The following is an 18,724-nucleotide window of genomic DNA, read 5'->3' as shown; positions in this document are numbered from 1 at the left end:
TTCATAAATGATTTTTAGTGATTAAATGAAAAGTTTTTGACTACCATGGTTTGCGGGTATGCAGATGTAGTGAAATCTAGCAATAGAAACTAGAGTTCCTTTTCAACCAAAGTTTAGAAGTGTACTATTGTCTGTGGTTCGGTCCTGACAGAGGTGGATTAAGGCACATTCTCTGAGTCTAAGCTCCATTAGCTTCCCTGAACCTCTTTAAAATGCAGTCAGACTAAAATAACATAACACGTGACTGATACCCAAGGACAGTAGATATAAAGCTCAAGAAGATTGCTCTATAGTTGGAAGCCCGACTCATGCGTGGGCAGGGAGAAGGCAGTTGGAATAGAGAAGGGATCACTAAGAAAATGATGGTTGGAGGAATCGGTTGGGATGGGAGATGTGTGCCAAAAGTAGACAAAGGACCAAACATGATGACCCCTCAGTATCTGCATTGCAAACCAAAATGCCCAAAAGTAGAGAGAGTATGGGGAATATTGTCTGCCATGGAGGCAGTGGGAGGGTGGGAAAGGGGGGGTATGCTGGGGATATTGGTGGTAGAGACTGTGCACCAGTGGAGGGATGAATGTTTGATCACTGTGTGATTGTAACTCAAGCATGAAAGCTTATAACTGTATCTCTCGGTGGTGAATCAATAAAATAATATTAAAAAAATAAAATGCAATCAGGCTCTCATGTTGTGTTGCATTGTTTGTCATTCCACTATTTGGATAGTTCTCGGTATCCTATGATCATGATCAAAAATTCAAGTGATGGATAGGGGTTCATTTCTAGGTGGTATACCTACATACAAATGAATTTTTATCTCAAGCAATGTAAATTATTAATTTTGTAAATGTTTTTGAAAAAGTTTAGGTTGTTTTCTTTTTGGTTTTCAAGTATGTACAAGGGTACATCAATATAAAGAAATGTGTTCGGCTTTCCATAACCTGGATGACAGCATTGCCCTCTGGAAATGCCCAGGAGAGGATGAGAATCAGGTAACAGATGAGACAGACCTTTCTGGAGATAAGGTGGTAAAGCAGAAATCTCCTGAATGAAGTCCTGGACAACTTACAGATTTGATGAAGCAGGTCCATTTGCAATCAAGGGAAGCAAATTGTAGTGGGTACTTTGAATAGCCTCCGGCAGGAGGGAGTTTTATTGCTGTGTTCTCAGCCTTAAAGACAGATGAGTCTGTCCAATACCTGACACCCAGATGCTGGACATAAATAAGTTCAACAACTGGGTAGCAAGCAATTATTAGATGGAGGATGATATGCTTAGTTATTCCTGGGAGGGGTGATTATTACAATATAACCCACTCAAAGGATTTTTTCCTTAAGTAAATATTCCTGGAAGGCACATATTTTGTTGTCAGCATAATAGCTAAGTTTTTTCTTTTATCATTTCAATTTTAGAATCAAAGATGAAAAAGGATGCCTGGAAAAAGTTGTGTGTAGATAGGCTCAGGACTAGCTTTAATTTCCTGGCAGATTAGGGAATAAAGTGGGAGAGAGGTTAAAACAAGGACTTGTCTGTCAAGTCAGTTGGAAGGAAGAAGATCAAGGGAATTGTCTAAGTCTGGGGAAAGCTATTTTAAGGAGATATGAACAAGAGTCTGTTCACCTTCACAGATCCTTCTTGGTCAGCCTAGTGAAATGTGCTACAGTTAACTATGTTGGTAGTTTCGTTCCTGTGTCCCACTGGGATAGACCTACATCTCTCATCTCTTATCTCTAAAGTTAAAAACAAACCACACAAGAACAGATAAAGGTAAAAAGTAACTCATCATTTGGTAGATTTTAAGAGACATTCCTAATAGGAAAAAAATTCTAAAGCAATACTTTAAATTGATTAAATAAAAGTTATAAAATATATTTAGTTCAAAAGCAACACCAAAAGCACACCACCTAAATAAATATGACTGAAATGGTTTCATCTTCTGAGTATATGAAAAATCTTTACAAATAATTAATAAAATAGTAATAACAACATGCTAATGGGCACATTATATACATCCATGGCTAATTAATAAATATAGAACAAAATAATGAAATTATTCTTAACCAAAGAGAGACAAGCTTTGTTAAGTCAGCAAACATTTTTGAAAGAACAATGCTTATTTTCAGGAGAAATGTATTAATATGGCAAGTACAGGTAGAAGGACAAAAAAGTGATTACAACTTTCTGAAAAGTGAGTTGGTGATACATATTGAGAAGTGTCAAAAGCGTTTACAGTTTTCAACCCAGTACTACTTTTTCCTAGAAACTTTCCCTCAGGAAATTATTGTTACAATTGTGACTTCAAAGATATTTAGTGACATGGCAAACTTAATGCAATGAAATATTAGGTAAATATTAGAAGAGATTAAACATGAAGTGAACAATAATATTTAGATATAGACCATTATGACATTTTAATAATTGAGCGCTAATATATTTTGGAGCTATTCATTATTCCGTGATAATGAGATATTCCTGTCCACTTTACCTTTTTAGACATTGGAGTGTGTTATAATTTTACACATGTAGTATTTAATTATTCATAATAATAAATTATTGTGGTATATTTAAAAGGGAATAAAAATATTACATCTCTACATATATGCATGATCTTCCTGTCCCTATTTCCCTATGTATATGGAATCAAAGTAAATCTAATGTTATCAGACAGCTAGTATACTTCAGATAGATAAGTTTACTGAAATTCAAATCTAAATATGTCATGGCTAAAAACTAGGACTTTTACTTCTGGGAGAAGATAACAGTGGGGAGTTCCCATATTTTCCTTTGCCCACTCATAGATCTCAGACCAGGTATGGGTAAATCTTACAACTCAGTTACATCAATGAGAATAGAAAAATAAGTCCAATAAATTCTGTTGTCTCATCAGAGTACAAGGGACAGACATCCTAGCCAACATTATTCTAATTTAGTCAAACTTCACAGGAGTCCTTGTAGCCCATAGCAGCAGTTGTCCACTGAGAAGCCTGGACTTATTTCCTGCCCATGCTGCAATGACGTGCTCAACTCCACCTCCATGGTGGAGTCAGGGAAAGAGTAAGAAGGACACTGGGACTTTCATGCCACTAGGAAGAACCAGAGCGTACCTTATGTGGTTTTATGGGGTAGAGAGGGTACCACTAGGCATTGTCCCATACTCAGCTCCTCCTCTGCCTCCTGCAGAAGGTGTCAGAGAAGAGTCAGTAGACTTTAGGGATGCAATAAAGGTCAGAGTTAGACTTCTCCTGAACTAATAAAATGACACAAGTTGCCTGTGATAAGTTATGCATGCTTTCTATAACATCTGGAACACCCACTAAAATGACTATGCAAAGAGAAAACACACAGGCATGGGCATGATAGACAGATCCAAAAATTAAAGAGTGTTTAAGTAATTTAAAAATGGTGGGGCTGGAGTGATAGCACAGCTGGTAGAGCATTTGCCTTGCACGTGGCCAAGCCGGGTTTGATTCCCAGCATCCCACATGGTCTCCCGAGCACTGCCAGGAGTTATTCTGAGTGCAGAGCCAGGAGTTAACCCTTGTGTATCACCAGGTGTGACCCAAAAAAAGCAAAAAAAAAGGCAAAAAATGTCATGAGAAAGGAAGAAACTAAAAAGACTCAAGCTATAGCCTATCAATACTTATATTAAAGTAGGTGGTATAAATAATTCAATTATGAACATAGCTGGACAAAGTGGAATCAAGACATAAATAAATTTTTGTTAACTATAAGAAACTCACCTCAAATATTTAATATAAGAAAAATGGATGCAAAGTCAGAAAAATATTTATTGCTACAAACTTTAATGAAAGAAAGGAGGAGCAGTTGCATTAGTTTTACATAAAATAGACTTTAGAACAAAAATATTACTAGAAACAAGTAAGGCCATTCAATAATTATTTTTTCAAAGGGCGAGTTCATTCACAAGGTATTGCCATCATAAATGTTCATATAAAACTCATCAGACTGAAAAATGCATGAAGTAAAACATATATAGATCAGTCCAAAATTATAGATTTCTTATTAATAGAATAACTAGACAAAAATCATAAAGAATATAAAAAAACTCAACATCACCAACCAATAGCATTTGATGAACATTTATAAATATTTCACCAACCAAAATCAGAATATCTTTTTGAGTGATCCCTAGCATTATTCAGATATTTGTATCCTGTGTCATAAAAAGTGATAAAGTATGATTTTGAGTACAATTAATCCAAACTAGAAATGTGAAACAGAAAGACATAAACACTTGCAAACTAAACTTCTGAATAAACCATAGTAAAGAGAGACTTTCGAGTAAAATTCAAGAAAACATACATTGAACTGGATTTACATAAATATGAAATATATCAACATTTGTGTAATAACTAAATTAGTGCTGGGAGGAAAAGGTCAGTCCTGGATACACATATTATAAACAGGAAAAGCCTTGATTTACTATCCCAGCTCCCATCTTCAAGAACCTACAAAAAGACTAACAGAATAAACTAAAAGGAAGTTGAATGAAATAATAAAGAACAGAGATCCATAAAACTAAAAGCAGAATAACTGAACATCATTAAAGCAAAGAAGTATTTCTTTGAAATTACCAACTTAATTGACAAACCTGTAACCAGATTGTCAGAGAAAAAGAACACAAATATTAGCAATGAGATAGGGTAATTTTTGCTAGATACTAAAAACATCAAAAGGGTATTAAAGTAATGCTAGAAACAGCTTTGTAAACATACAGATGTAAACTTAGATTGATTGGGCCAATTCTTTGGAAAACACAAAATACCACAACTCAGCAATATATAAAACAATTAGAATAACTGTAACTATTGAGAAAACCAGTTTCACAATTTAAAACCTTTGGAAATTATTCAGGCCAGATGGTTTCACTAGAGAGTTGTATTAAACATTTTTAGAAGAATTAACAATTTGAAATAATAGTTATTCTAGAAAATAGAAGAGGAAGGAACTTTTTAAAAAATCCATTTTCTGAAGCAAATACCAATCTTCAATCTAAATAAGGACAATATAATGAAAGGAAACATCAGAACAATAGCTCTTTTGAATAGAGATTCAATAATCCTTAGCAAAATATTAAGAGATAGAATTTAACAACACATGAAACAAACTGTACACCATGTCCTAGCAGGGTTTATTCCCAGATGCAGAGATAGTTTAATATTTAAAAGTCAGTGCAGGGACCCGAGTGATAATACAGCGGTAGGGCATTTGCCTTGCATGAGGTTAACCAGGTTCAATCCCTGTGATCTCATATGGTCCCCCTTGCACGGAGAGTAATCCCTGAGTGCTGAGCCAGGAGTAACCCTTGAGTATCATCAGGTATAATCCTCTTACCCTCTCAAAAAGAAAAGCCCCAAATAAAAAAAGTCACTGCAATCCTCGGTACTGGGGGGGGGCGCAGATGGAGGGGGGCAAAAATAGTGAATATCAACGCAAACTACTGTGTTAGCATACTAAAAGGAAAAAGCACATAATAGGTTTAGAAATTTGGAAAAATGAAAATGTCTGTTCTTTTTTTAAAAATTTTTTAAAAAGTTGTTCACGAATGGAGATGTTACTGGCGCCCACTTGAGCAAATCAATGGACAATGGGATGATAGTGATACAGTGATACAGTGATAAAGTTGTTCACAAAAATGAATTACACTCAATATTTCAATGCTAATCCCACCACCATTACACCTTCCCATCACCATTATTTCGAATTTTCCCACTATCACTCAAGCCTGCCCAACAGGCAGATGCTAGATAATTTATTTTGTATTGCTTGTTATTAATAACATGAAATGATGGCTACAGGCTCCTTGAATTCTAAAATTTTAAATAACTGGGGTCCGGAGGCATCTCTGCAGTGGGCTGCTCGGTTCCGAGATTCATTTGTGAGTCTCTGGATCATGGCCTTTAATGCGCTTAAAAGGCACCCGAGGCAGACAGCCAGGACCCAGAAGAGGCTCGGAGATAGGAAGGACTGGCCTGTCCCCGAGCCTTGAGACTTGAAGTTTGCAAGACAAACTGTCCATTCTTGGTTTTAAGAGAATACCTCTCATTCCAGTAGGAATAATGAAAAATGTGCTCAACTTGAGTGTCTGTAAAACATGTTCAGTTCGCACATACTTAATGGTGAAAGACTGAATACTTTCCCCCTAAGATTGAGAATAAAGTTTCTGCTTACACTTTATTTTAAATTTTATTTTGTAGGATTTACTATAAAATTTTATTTTATAGGATTTACTATAGCACAGCAGTAGGGCATTTGCCTTTCATGCAGCCGACCCGGGTTCAATTCCCCTTTCAGAGAGCCCGGCAAGCTACTGAGAGTATCCTACCCACACGGCAGAGCCTGGAAAGCTACCCGTGGCTTATTCGATATGTCAAAAACAGTAACAACAAGTCTCACAATGGAGATGTTACTGGTGCCTACTCACACAAATTGATGACAATGGGATCACAGTGACAGTGACAGGATTTACTATATAATAATTTATATAGGAATTCCTATATAAACCAATGAGATAGGATTTCATGCACACAACGTTCCAACACCACACCTTCCAGCAGAGTGTCTGCCTTCTTCCACTATTGTCGTCCCACTGTACCACCCCCCACTTCTCCACATAAATCAGACTTCAGAACAAAAATATTATTAGAGACAAGTAAGGCCATTTGATAATTATTTTTCAAAGGGTCAATTCATTAAAAAGGTATTGTCATCACAAAGTCTGAAATTCAGCAAACACAAGGATACCAGAATTTAAAATAGTTGTGTGTTGCTCAATGATGGGGAGCAGTGTGAAAAATGCAGTGCGAAATGCCTTTTTGGTTTTGCTTGATCATCACAGGAATGACCAAGCATTTTGGGATAGTCTGTTGGGGACTCTGGCAGATATACCATTGATCACCAAAGGATAACTCTTAAGCAATGTGGAATTATAAGTGTAAGAATACTCATAATTGACAACTCATAAAAAATTCTTGCTATGGATGAGGTTTAAGGGTAGAGTACATGTCTCTCTTGGTCGAGTCACTGGGTTTGACACCTGACACCATAAAGAAAGAAAAATGGAAAAATTCAGGTGTGAATTTAACAAAATGTACAGGACTTACTTGCTGAAAACCACAAAACACTAATGAAAGAAACCAAAGATCTAAGTATAGTCATATGTTGCTCAGTAGTGTCTGGGGCAGTGATGCATGGAATATGTGATGATGGTCCCATTTATATGCTAAACAGCCTTGATATATGATATTGTTTAATAAGTTGCTATAGCTTTTTGCGCAATGACCTGAATCACCCATGGACCTCTTTCTCAGACTATATTATCACCATTCAATATGCCTGACTGTGAAAAGGGAAGACACATTATGTTTATGGGTGCAGAGACTTCTTTCTTGTTTTAAGAGTCCAAAGTCATCTTGATGTTTTAAGACTGTGCATCAGGAAGGAAAGGAGAAGACACAGTCAGTCCTTAAAGCCACTCAGGCATGTTGCGTTATCAAGAACAGTCTAATGCCAGACCCAGTCATCTAAAACAGAGACAAGGAATTCTTTCCTGGTTTTCATTTCTTGATCCTCGATCTGAGAGAAGACCATCTTAGAGAGTGAAGCATCTCCCTCCACATCCTTGAGGTCCAGCTATGGCAGTGGGACCAGCTGACTGTGAGCAGGCAGGATACAGAGGCCCTGTTAGAGCAAGAAGGGGAAGAGCTGCCTTCTCTGGGCTTGGCCTCCTGCATGCTCACTCTAAATGCCAAGGTGCTTCGGGCTTCTGCAATATCTCTGCAGCAATACTAATGATGGAGGACTTCTTCCCCATTCTCTCTGTAGGTATGTAAATATATATATGTATGTATATATATAACTTTTTAAAATATGAAAATAATTCAGCAGTGAAGTCATTAGCCCACCCCATGCAGTCTCAGCTATAATTAATGGCTCCGGGTCTCCATTGTAATTTTGTTTTGCATTCATTAAGAGGCGAGTTTCTTTAAGAGAAAAATCTCAAGGAATTGAATTCTGACAACTAACATTAACAACCATGTCACTCTTTGATATTACTTAGGCTGTAATTCAGAAAGCAAATTAATTTCCCTTGTGTGAGAAACATCTGAATAACATTCGGATTCCGCTCTGGGGCGGGCTGAATTTGGAAAGCATCTGCTTCTATAGCAACACGAGATGCCCACAAGCTCTGCCCACACCACCTTCTTTAACTTTATTTTGTCTACCGTACCCCTCCCTGGGATTTGGGAAGAAGAAAACTGAGGGATCTTCTCAGGCCCAACCAAAGGGCAGGTGGGTTTTAGAAGGTTCCATGTGTTTTCTACTGCAATAGAGGGATTTTCCTAACACATCAAGAAGCGGTTTCCTTCTTTGTTGGCAGTTTCCTTAACATTAAGGAAAGATTGTATAAAAGAGACTTCCCTCTTCACCTTGAAATTCCCTTTCTATTTTAAATAGTGCAGAATGAGTTAGCACTTTGACTGGGAAAAGAAAAAAAGAGTTGCTTTTGAGAACTTGTGAAGGGGTGGGGGGAGTGTTTAGATGGTGCTCAGGGGGCCCAAGGCCCCTTGTGATTCTCAAGCAGCCTGGCCAGCAGTTGGGCAGTCAGCCTGGGGTGCTGCTCGGGCCACCCAGACAGTGCTCTGGAGCCTCCAAGTATGTCTGCAGCAATGCTTGAAGGACTACAGGTGCCTGCAATTGAACAGGGCTCCTGACCCTGTCTTGGAGAATATTTTGGTTGTCGTTGCTGTTTTTAAGTTGGTGTTTGTTTTTGTCTTGGGCTGGAGTGATAGCACAGTGGGTAGGGAGTTCGCCTTGCACATGGCCGACATAGGATCGATCCTTCTGCCCTTCTCGGAGAGCCCGGCAAGCTACCAAGAGTATCTCATCCGCACGGTAGAGACTTGAAAACTACCCATGGCATATTTGATATGCCCAAAACAGTAACAACCAGTCTCACAATGAGACATTACTGGTGCCCGCTCGAGCAAATCGATGAGCAACAGGATGACAGTGACAGTGATAGTGACAGTTTTTGTCTTGGGGCCACCACACCTGACTTTGCTAGGGCTTACTGCTGGCTCTGTGCTCAGGGATCACTCCTGATGGTACTTGCGGGACCCTATGTGGTGCTGGGACTCAAACCCCAGTTGGCTGTGTACAAGGTAAGCTTTGTCTGCTACACTATCACCCTGGCTCTGTCTTAGAGAACTTCTGTTTTGTTTATTCTTGTTTTTGATTTTGAGCCATACCTAGTTTTGCTCAGGGATCATCCCTGGTGGGCTTGCGGGACCTTATGGGACTCTGGGTATTGGACTCGGGTCATCTGCATGCAAGTCAAATGCCCTACCTGCTGTGCCACCTGGCTCATCACGGAACTTTTAGAAATTACTTTTCTTGATCCAGGGTGAACTGGATGATGGGCACCTGGGGTGATGACACTTGAGTACTGGGGCCAGGTGCGTTGCTAGACTCACCCGGGGCAGTTGCTCAGTCCTTATCTTCACTGTGATGCGGAGGGACCCAGCACTGGCTGAGCAACTCCAGGCTCCACACAATTATGCAACACCTGAGAGCACTGCAGGGGTCAGAGCATTAGGATTCTGGTTGACTAGAGGTGGCTGCTTGGTGGCCATCTGGGGACAGTATTGCAAATTCTCAACCTCTGTGGCCCAGCCACCAGCTCTGTTTGACTCTGTTCTGCCTGATGGAGGGCGGGCAGGCTCAGCAGCCTCTAAACAGAGTATCATTCCCTCAGCTCCTGGCCCTGAGCTAGACCCACAGTTATCTGGGATATTTGAGAGGGGAATGGGGAAGTGGGAAGGTAGGCATAGGCACTTTACCAGGTGAGCTGCTCTCTCTGGTCAAGAAAATATGGGCACTAGTGTCTGTGTGAGTGTGGTATGGTGGTGTCTGCTTTCTATCTGACTTTTGGACCCTGATCCCAAAGCATCCTCATTACCACCCCCCATCCCAATCTGATATGAACTAATGATTAAAAAGTGTCACTGGCTCCTTTCTAGTCAGTAAGGTTCATCCATTCCATAGTACTCAGACAGGCACACAACTGAGGGTGGGAGGAAAATGTGTTTGGAAAAGTTATTTGCTGGGGTTTTTGTGGAATGGGAAGGGAATGCTGAGTACTCTTCCTTGGGGGCCATTTTGCCTATTGAATCATGATCAAAGCTGCTGTTAAGGAAGATTTCTTTTTTATATAATAAAGGTGCATTTATTTGAATGTGCACATGCACGCTACAGATGGATTTAAAGTTGCCCACTTAGGGGCCTAGGGAGAACTGGGAACTAGTGCACCGGCCTTGCAGTTGAGATTGATCCTTGGCACTGCCTCGCATGTGTTGAGTGAGATCCAGTGGCACTGCTCTGTGTGATTCCCTGGTACCACAACCAAGTGTGCACCCCTGCAGGCACCATAGCAAAGTAGGGGAGCACTGCAGACCCATGGATGACCGTGCATCACTGCAACAATAGTAAAGGAAGGAGAAGTGGGGAGCGTGGGGCAGATGCCATTTGAAGAACAGCAAATAAGACATGAATTCTGCAACTTGCTGGCACTCTGGTACAGGATTGCTCTGTCAGAGCCTGAGAGAAAACAAAACCATTCTGTATTCAGCTGCAAACCCAAGCTTGGCCCCAGAGTGGGGTGGACTGGTGTTGGACGGGCCTGGGTGTCAGGTGTTTGTTGCACCAGTGGCTTAATAAGCTACCACGTTTTTTCTCATCCGGGCTGGACATCTGGACCAAGTGGCTTGGGTAGAAATAGTGGCCTTCAAGCGTCCTGTTTGGTAACATATTTCCCTGTTTGGTGACATTTCTGTGTCCAGGAGGAGCCGGGAGAAGGAGAGAGTCAAGACTAGCTGGGTGTGAGCGTTTGGAGGGTCTACTTTGGGGTCTGTTTGGAAGTGTTCCCTCCGCGGGAAGACGCATAGTCTGTATTCCTATCCGCAGCTGAGTTCTGGGCAAGGAGAGGGGCCTCAGAGTGCCCCTGGATCCAGGCACTTGCTCGGCTTTTGTCTGCAGAGGACATGAGCGGTAGGGGTTTTGTTCCACCACCTTCACAACAAGGATGTCTTGGAATCAGCTCACACCCGGAGAAGTCGGGGGTCAAGGACAGCGCCCAGCCACAAAGCGCCTCTCTCCTCCTTCGACCGTGACGGGGCGGATGTCCTGCGGAATCGACTGATGCAATGATGCTGCGGAGCAGGAAACACGCGAAGCAATTATCTTTTTAGTAGGTCACTAGCCTCCTTGGGGAGCTGAGAGCAGAGGGAGCGCGGGAGGCAGGTGGCCAGCTCGCCTCCCCCAGAGGCCCGGCGCGCGCGGTAGCTGCGCTGGTGATTAATAGTCCCGTCACTTTTCATGAATGTTGCTATAAGCAGCCGTGCTCGAAATTGAGTAGGAATGAAATAAAACAACCCAGAATAAACGTTTCCTTCTCTGCCTTACACGTTGCTGGAATCCAGAAATAGCTGCGCAGATCTATAATTTTAAATGGCATCATTCACGGTGCGCGCAGCCGTGGCTGGGTCTGCGCAGGGCTGTTGCCGGGCGCCCAGGCATCACTTTTTGTTTCGCGAAATTTTCATCCACCCGGGAACTTGGAGAGTTCGGAGGGTGTATGTTTTTGTTTTGTTTTTGTTTTTCTACTGGCCACAAAAGTAAAACTCATGCTTACGGAGAAAAACATAGCCTTTCCATGTGCTCTAAAGAAAGCTAACCAACCTGCGGGGAAGGACAGGAAGAGGAGTGTGTCCACGAAAATCACAGCCTGGAACTGTGACTGCGGTAGGAATAGGGCAAGAGCAGAGCTGCCAGCTCCTCTGTCTCCGCCCGCAGTGAGGTCCTGGGCCCCTGAGCACGGATCAGAAGCTGCTGCAGAGATTTGTGAGAGTGGTCCCTGCACCCCTAAGCCCCCTTGGGCTAGCTGCGGTGCTTCTCTCCGCTGGACAGCCTGAGCTCTGGATGCTGCGAACTCTGAACCTTGAACCTTAACATCATATTCGCCTAGATTGTGCCCTCCCTGGAAAAGACAGAGCACCTCCGAGTGGTGGAGGTGGGGGTGCCCAGAAGCAGGGAGAGCTCCCAGCTCAGTATATTGTCTGGGGCCGAAGGAGACAGGGAAAGTGGGGATGTAGGCCTCCCTCCATCCATTCAGGATTCCTTTCTAGTCCTAAGCAACACAGCACCCCCAACTAACGGTGGGTGGTTCTGTTGGGCATACAGGCAAGATGGATTTCTCACCTTGATTGGCTTTCTTCACCCCTGATACCTACTAGACAACCCCCCTTGCCCTCACACACACCACCACCACCACCACCACTGCTGCCACACCTCAGTGTCTGTTTTTTTTTTATCGGAACAGATAGTGACAAGCAGAGATTCCAAGAAGTGCCTTTGGGTGGGGCGGGAGGGGGGCAGTTGGGCTGGGCCAGGTCTGTCCTCTGCAGGCTGCGAACCAGACTCCAGGCACTGTTCAGAAACACGTTGTCACTGTTATCCTCTCTGGTGAGGTCAGGAGACAAGGACAGCTGTCATTCACAGAGGGGACCGACCACACCGTGGAGGCAGAGGGCGTGAGGGGGAATGTGGACAGAAATTCCCATCTTGGTTTTCATGGGAAGGAATGTGAGAAGCAGGGTTAATAGGCTAAAATGGTTTAGTGAGAGCTTATTGAATAAATTCCAGAAGGTTCTAGGGCCTAGGGGCTGTCTCTTTTGGTGTGGTACTTAGCCCTAGGGACATGGGAGCAGGGAAAATGGCCCAGTCAAGGTCCCTGGTAAGGGAGTCCATTAGGCTACATGAGAGGCTGTGGGTTGGTCGTCTTGTATGTGGAAGGTGTTCTCACAAGAGCTGTCTGTTTTCTCTAGGAACCAGACAGCCCACATGTCAGCAAGGTCCCAGGTGTCAACATGTCAGATACATGTGGTCAGTACATGTGAGAGTACATGTGGGAGTGGCCAATACATGTGGGAGTGCCCAGCATTGCAGCTAATAGATGGGCTGCTTCGGGCTTCCTGTGTGGACTGGCTTGGGTCAAGGTGTGCGTTGTGAGGGGCAGTCTCAGCAGGAGGGGAAAGCATTTGACTGAGCAGCCAGCAATGTGACCTGTGTTGGCTAGGGGTGCGGCTGGGAACAGGCAGAGTGCCAGGTCCGGATAGGGCCGATGATGCAAGAGTCTTAACTGGAAAACAAAAACAAAACAAAAAAATCAGGATATTCAAATAAGACCCAAGCTGACTGCTGAATGCCAAGTGCAGGCATTTGGATTCTGTTCTGCACAAGCTGGCCCGAGTTGTTTGGGCCTCTGGGGGCTTCTCCTAATGAATTCAGACACACACACAGAATGCCTGTGCTGTGCCATATATCACCATCAGAGAACTTAATTAACATGTGAGGAGGCTGATGTCAATTTATTCTGGGTTGGAAAAAAGAAATCCACTGTGGCTTGCTTGAAAATGTTCTGCCTCCTGAGCACGCAGGTGATCTCAGCAGCGGGAGGGACACCCGGGATGCCAGGGGGCCAGCCATGACCCAGTCAGTGCGAGAGGTTCTGAGCCTTGGAGACCTGGCAGAGCACATGGTGGAAACAGGATCCAGAGGTGCCAGATCTTCCTCATTTCCAAGTAAGGCTACAGATTCAGATTCTTTTTGTGGAAGCAGCTGAGTTCCATGTATTCACCTGGCAACTCGGCAGCACCTTAGCCAGACTTCCCCCGCTCTCTGTCTCAGAAACCCTAATGGTAGATAGTTCAGTCTGGCATCCAAAGTCCTTTTGGATGGCGGGGGTGGGGGGGGCGTCATTAGTGGACCACCCTGCCTATCTCATCTGCATGTTTTCACTGGCGGAATGTACCGATTCCATTTGCTCTGCAGAATCTAGTGTTTGCTGCATGTGGGGCAAAGGCACGTAACACACATGAAAGCAGACACTTGATGCTATCCTGTTTCAAATTGCACTGATATTGTAAATACTTTCCAGCAAGATGACAGCTGAAATGTGCTGTTATCAGTGGCTTCTTTTGCTGGTGCTGTGGTGTTTATTGTCTTGGCAAGGCCACAAAAAACACTGATGATTGACAGGGCAAGTGGGGAAGGGCTGGCAAGACTCTCCTGCCCACCCATCTGGTTCTCACTGGGGTCCCAGCTGGGAGCTCAGTGGCCAGATGTGAGCCTTCTTGATCCTGGGGTCTGCCCGGTGCCCTGTGTGCAGATGGGAGTTGCAGGTAGCAGCGTCTGGTTTAGTAGACAAGAGTGACCACAGTGAAGGCTCAGCATGGTCACAGCAGTCAAGAAGGAAGTGCAGTGAGCAGGACCACAAATGGGATTTCTGTGAAATGAGCTCACATGATGATGGCATCATTACTGGGGTTGTGACATTTTTTCAATGGGTTTTACAATCATCTAACAAGAGCCGAGCTGTCTCCTAAAAACTACCAGCTTCAGGTGCCTTGTGTGATGTGGTTGGGTGCATGGACAGTGGGGCGGGGCAATATGGCGATGCTCCCTGCAGAGTGCTCAGGGAAGCGTTCAGCCCAAAGCACAGGAGTCTGCATGTGGGGCAAAGGCACACAAGTCTCCCCTATATATCCTGACCTTCATGCTTGTCATCACCACATGTCAAGACCAGGTGTGAATTCCGGACACCTTACCCACTAAAAAGTCATGGGGTCTGGGGCTGGTGAGAGCACAGTGGGTTGCACATGAGTGGGTTGCACATTTGCCTTGCACATGAGGAACCAAGTTCCACATAGGGTTCCTGAGCACTGCCAGTAGTGATCCCTGAACTCATCGCCAGGAGTAAGCCCTGAGCAAAGCTGAGCGTGGCCCTCCAAAATGAGAAGAAAATAATATAAAAAGATTATGATGTTCTTTTAAAAAATCATGTAAAGACAAAACTGAAATATGAATTTCAGGTGTGGTGTAGAATTTTTGTACCCCTAAAACATGTGAACATTCATACTGATAAACCAGTGTTAGCTCTCTAAGAAGTTAGTTTAGGGTTGGGGATGTAGCTCAGTGGCTGAGCACTTGCCTTGCATGTGTGAGGCCCTGACTTCAACCCCCAGCACCTCATACATGAAATCAAATATGTAAAAACTCTTGCCAAATATTCATTGTATAAAGAATCGCTATGGTCCTTCTCTCCTTGCGTTATTGCTGGCTGATCTTGCTTTATTGGTGTGTATATGTGAATTGTAGGTTTATCCTGCCTGTTTGATAATGACCCCAGCGTGTGGCTCTGTGTGTGCATGAATATCTACATGCATGTAGGACATGTTCTACACACATTCACATTAAGATCAGAGACTGGATTTGAACACAGAGCAGCAGTGTGCATGGGGCTGAGTCACCAGCTCTGGCAGGGCTGGTTCTGTGAGATTTGCAAGCAGGGGTGCTGGCAGTCCATACTGGTACTGCCCCTTGATAAACCTCTCCGAGCAGAGGTAGATTTAACCTCCGTTTCCCCCAACCCGACGACTGTCTTATGACAGACTTAATCCATCAGAATGGGATTAGCAAGATATGAAGAGCACCTCTTCCATGGAACTGTGGTGGAACTTGGGGGAGGGGGATGTTGCTGCAAGCAATGGTGTGTTGTGGGGAGTCACAATGATGTGTGACAGGGCATGGGATTCGCCTTGTGAACTGTCTCCTTTAGAAAGAGTTTCCAGAATACTGCTCCTGTCCTATTAGTGATGTCACTGACTTGGTAACATGAATAATTAGTGATAGTGCGGCACTCGGCACTCTCAAGTGCCCTGTTGAATATAAAGGAGCCAAAATTACTGTGTGTTCAATAGAGATGCGCCTTTAAAAATATCCTGATGTGGGAAGGGTAATTTTTAGAGGCGCTAAAAGGCTTTCTCTTGGCCTATCTTCAGGAACTTTTGATACCACATTATCCTAACCCTTCTTTTAGGACACTCAGTATTTTGTATCCAGAAGGATTTTAAAGACTAATGGTTGCTTGGCATTTTAACTTTGAGAGTGAAATTGCCTGTTGGATTTCGGGTAAATTTGTGTCTACTTGATTCTCTCCAGCCGGAGGCAGTTTGGGCCAAAAGCCAAAGAAGAGGTCAAGATCATTAAACACCAAACACAGACCCTGCGACTGATGCCTCACCTGGCCACAGTCATCGCCCTGAACTTCGCCAGCAGGTGAGAGCTGTAGGGTGTCTGGCCAGGTGAGTGTGAGGCCCTTGCATGAACAGGCCGGGGAGGAGAGGCTGGGTTGGGGGTTGTGGGTGCTTCTGGTTCTGACTGTGAGCAGGGAAGAGCGTTACTGGCAGGAGACAGCACAGAGGGCTAATCTGTGCTTTGCGTGTTCTTTTGTTTTGGTTTTAGTCTTTGGGCCATACCTGGCAGTCCTCAGGGCTTACTTCTTGCTCTATGCTAAGGGATCATTCCTGGTCATGCTCCAGAGCACTATAAGGGGTGCTTGGAGATTGGACCTGGTGAGGGTGGGATGACTCATGCCAGGCAAGAGTCCTACCTACTGTACTATCCCTCCTGGACCCCAGCAGCCCTGTTCTATCCCAGGCACCTCCAGAAGTGAGCTGAGAGTACAGAGCCATAGTGGCCCTCAAGCAGTGCTGGGTATGGTGCCCAACTCAACAAATTCAAATCTGTGTTGAGGTGCAAATGCTGTCCATATCCTCCTTGTCTGTCTGTCTCTCTGATATGGTCCACTGAGAGTTGGCAGAGAGTTATATAGGTCTTTCTCCAGAGTTTCTGAAACAGACAAGAATGGTTAATAACTGCCTCTGTCAAAGATCCTATTTTTTTTTTTTTTTTTGCTTTTTGGGTCACACCCAGCAATGCACAGTGGTTACTCCTGGGTCTGCACTCAGGAATCACCCCTGGCGGTGCTCAGGGGACCATATGGGATGCTGGGGATGGAACCTGGGTCGGCCACATGCAAGGCAAATGCCTTACCTGCCATGCTATTGCTCCAGCCCCCAAAGATCCTAATTTACAGGGAAAACTTGAAAAACTAGGTTTATCTGGGGGTGGTAGGGAAAGCAGACAGGTTATCAGAATAAAAGCAGTTAGGGCATCTTGGGGGTGTGGCCTTGCCTGTGTGAGACTCAGTTCTATCACCCTCACTGCAAAACAAACCCTAAACAAACAAACAAAAAAAAAACAGACAAAAAATAAAACCAAGCAAGCAAACAAACAAAAACCAAATAGACAACCAAGCAGAAACAGTAGCAGCTAGGATCCAAGATGTGATTCAAGTGCCCTGAATTTAGTTCCCAGCACCCACTATACCCTGAGAATTGGTGGGTGGTCTGCACAGCACTCAAAAGGGAAATGATAGTAATAGAGGCCAGGGAAATAGTTTGGGAGGCAGGCTTATGCCTGTCAAGTGCCAACCTCAGTTCAATCCAGCACCACATCTAAACCCAGGATGGCTGGGTGTGGTCTAAGAAACCCCTGAGGCCCCTGCTGATCCCCTGCCTCATATGTCGAACAGTGCCATGTGGCCAGGCCTATGCCCTGATCTGTGCAGCCTGTAAGTCCTGGGGCCCACTGAGCACTGCTGGGGTTGCACTCCAATAGCTAATCGTTCTCTAAGTTCACAGAACTTTACATTTTACAGCAGGTTTTTTGGGCTACTCTTCTTGGAAGCTCTGACTGGTTATCTGGGCAATTGTGTCTCATGACCTCTTCTTAGAGATCAGAAAATTAGGTCCTCTACCTTAGATCACAGTCCAGGAGTCAGAGGGGGAAGACTTTCCACCAGACCCTGTGTTCTTTTTCTTCTCTGTTATCCTGATTCTCAGTGTTACTTGTAGAATAAATTTCCAGGGACTGGAGTAATAGCACAGCAGGTAGGGCATTTGCCTTGCACTGGCCGACCTGCTTTGATTCCCAGCATCCCATATGGTCCCCTGAGCACTGCCAGGAGTAATTCCTGAGTGCAGAGCCAGGAGTAATCCCTGTGCATCTCCAGGTGTGACCCAAAAAGCAAAATAAATAAATAAATAAATAAATAAATAAATAAATAAATAAATAAATTTCAAGTAATTCAGAATGGTTCTTTTTGAGATTTACCACACTGATGGGTAAGCTGGTTCCGGGGTTTATAGAAAAAAAGAAATTCAATTCTGGTGCCTGTGGTTTTGGGGCTGCTTGACTGCTTCTGGGCTGGCTAGTAGGGTCCTGGGTCTACTCTTCCTCTACTCAGGGCTAGGGTTGCAGAGTGAATGAAGAGTAAATACTGCAGATGGAAACATAGTTAACACTAGGATCAACCCATACCACCTGGGATGAAATTGTAAATCACTCATGGCAGCATCTTACCTGAAATGTGTGCTGAGGTTTAGTTTGCACAACATTCCAATGCTCAGATTTCAGTTCAGTGAGTTTGGACAAGCAAGGATGGTTTAATATATAAAGGCTAACCAACATAACATACTGTATTAACAGAGTAACTGAAAACAAAACTTCACATGGCCATCTCTACAGAGGTGGACAAAGTATTTTGCAAAAATCTAAACCATTCCATGATAACAGACACTCAAACAACAGAGGACTGAAGGGAATTTCTGCCTCATAAAAGTTATCCATCCACCTAATTGGAAAAGTCTAGTTAACATTATGCAAGGTGGTCAAGGATCAAGTGCCTTCCCCACTAAGTTCAGAAGCAGACAAGGATGGCTGCTTCTTTCTCTGTACTCAA

The 18,724-nt window shown here is 43.7% G+C and overlaps 1 protein-coding gene across 1 annotated transcript in view; it reads left to right on the top strand.

The window, feature by feature from the left end:
* ACOXL (acyl-CoA oxidase like) overlaps positions 1-18,724 on the top strand; it is a 355,676-nt gene that overhangs the window by 167,681 nt on the left and 169,271 nt on the right. The window contains exon 11 of the mRNA XM_055123333.1: positions 16,081-16,197. Within this exon, the coding sequence (XP_054979308.1) occupies positions 16,081-16,197 (117 nt within the window). The remainder of the gene's footprint in view (positions 1-16,080; positions 16,198-18,724) is intronic.

Source organism: Sorex araneus, chromosome X (genome assembly GCF_027595985.1).
Source record: "Sorex araneus isolate mSorAra2 chromosome X, mSorAra2.pri, whole genome shotgun sequence".
NCBI classification, from domain to species: domain Eukaryota; kingdom Metazoa; phylum Chordata; class Mammalia; order Eulipotyphla; family Soricidae; genus Sorex; species Sorex araneus.
The sequence above is the reverse complement of the archived record's forward strand: the minus strand, read 5'-3'. Positions and strand labels throughout refer to the sequence as shown.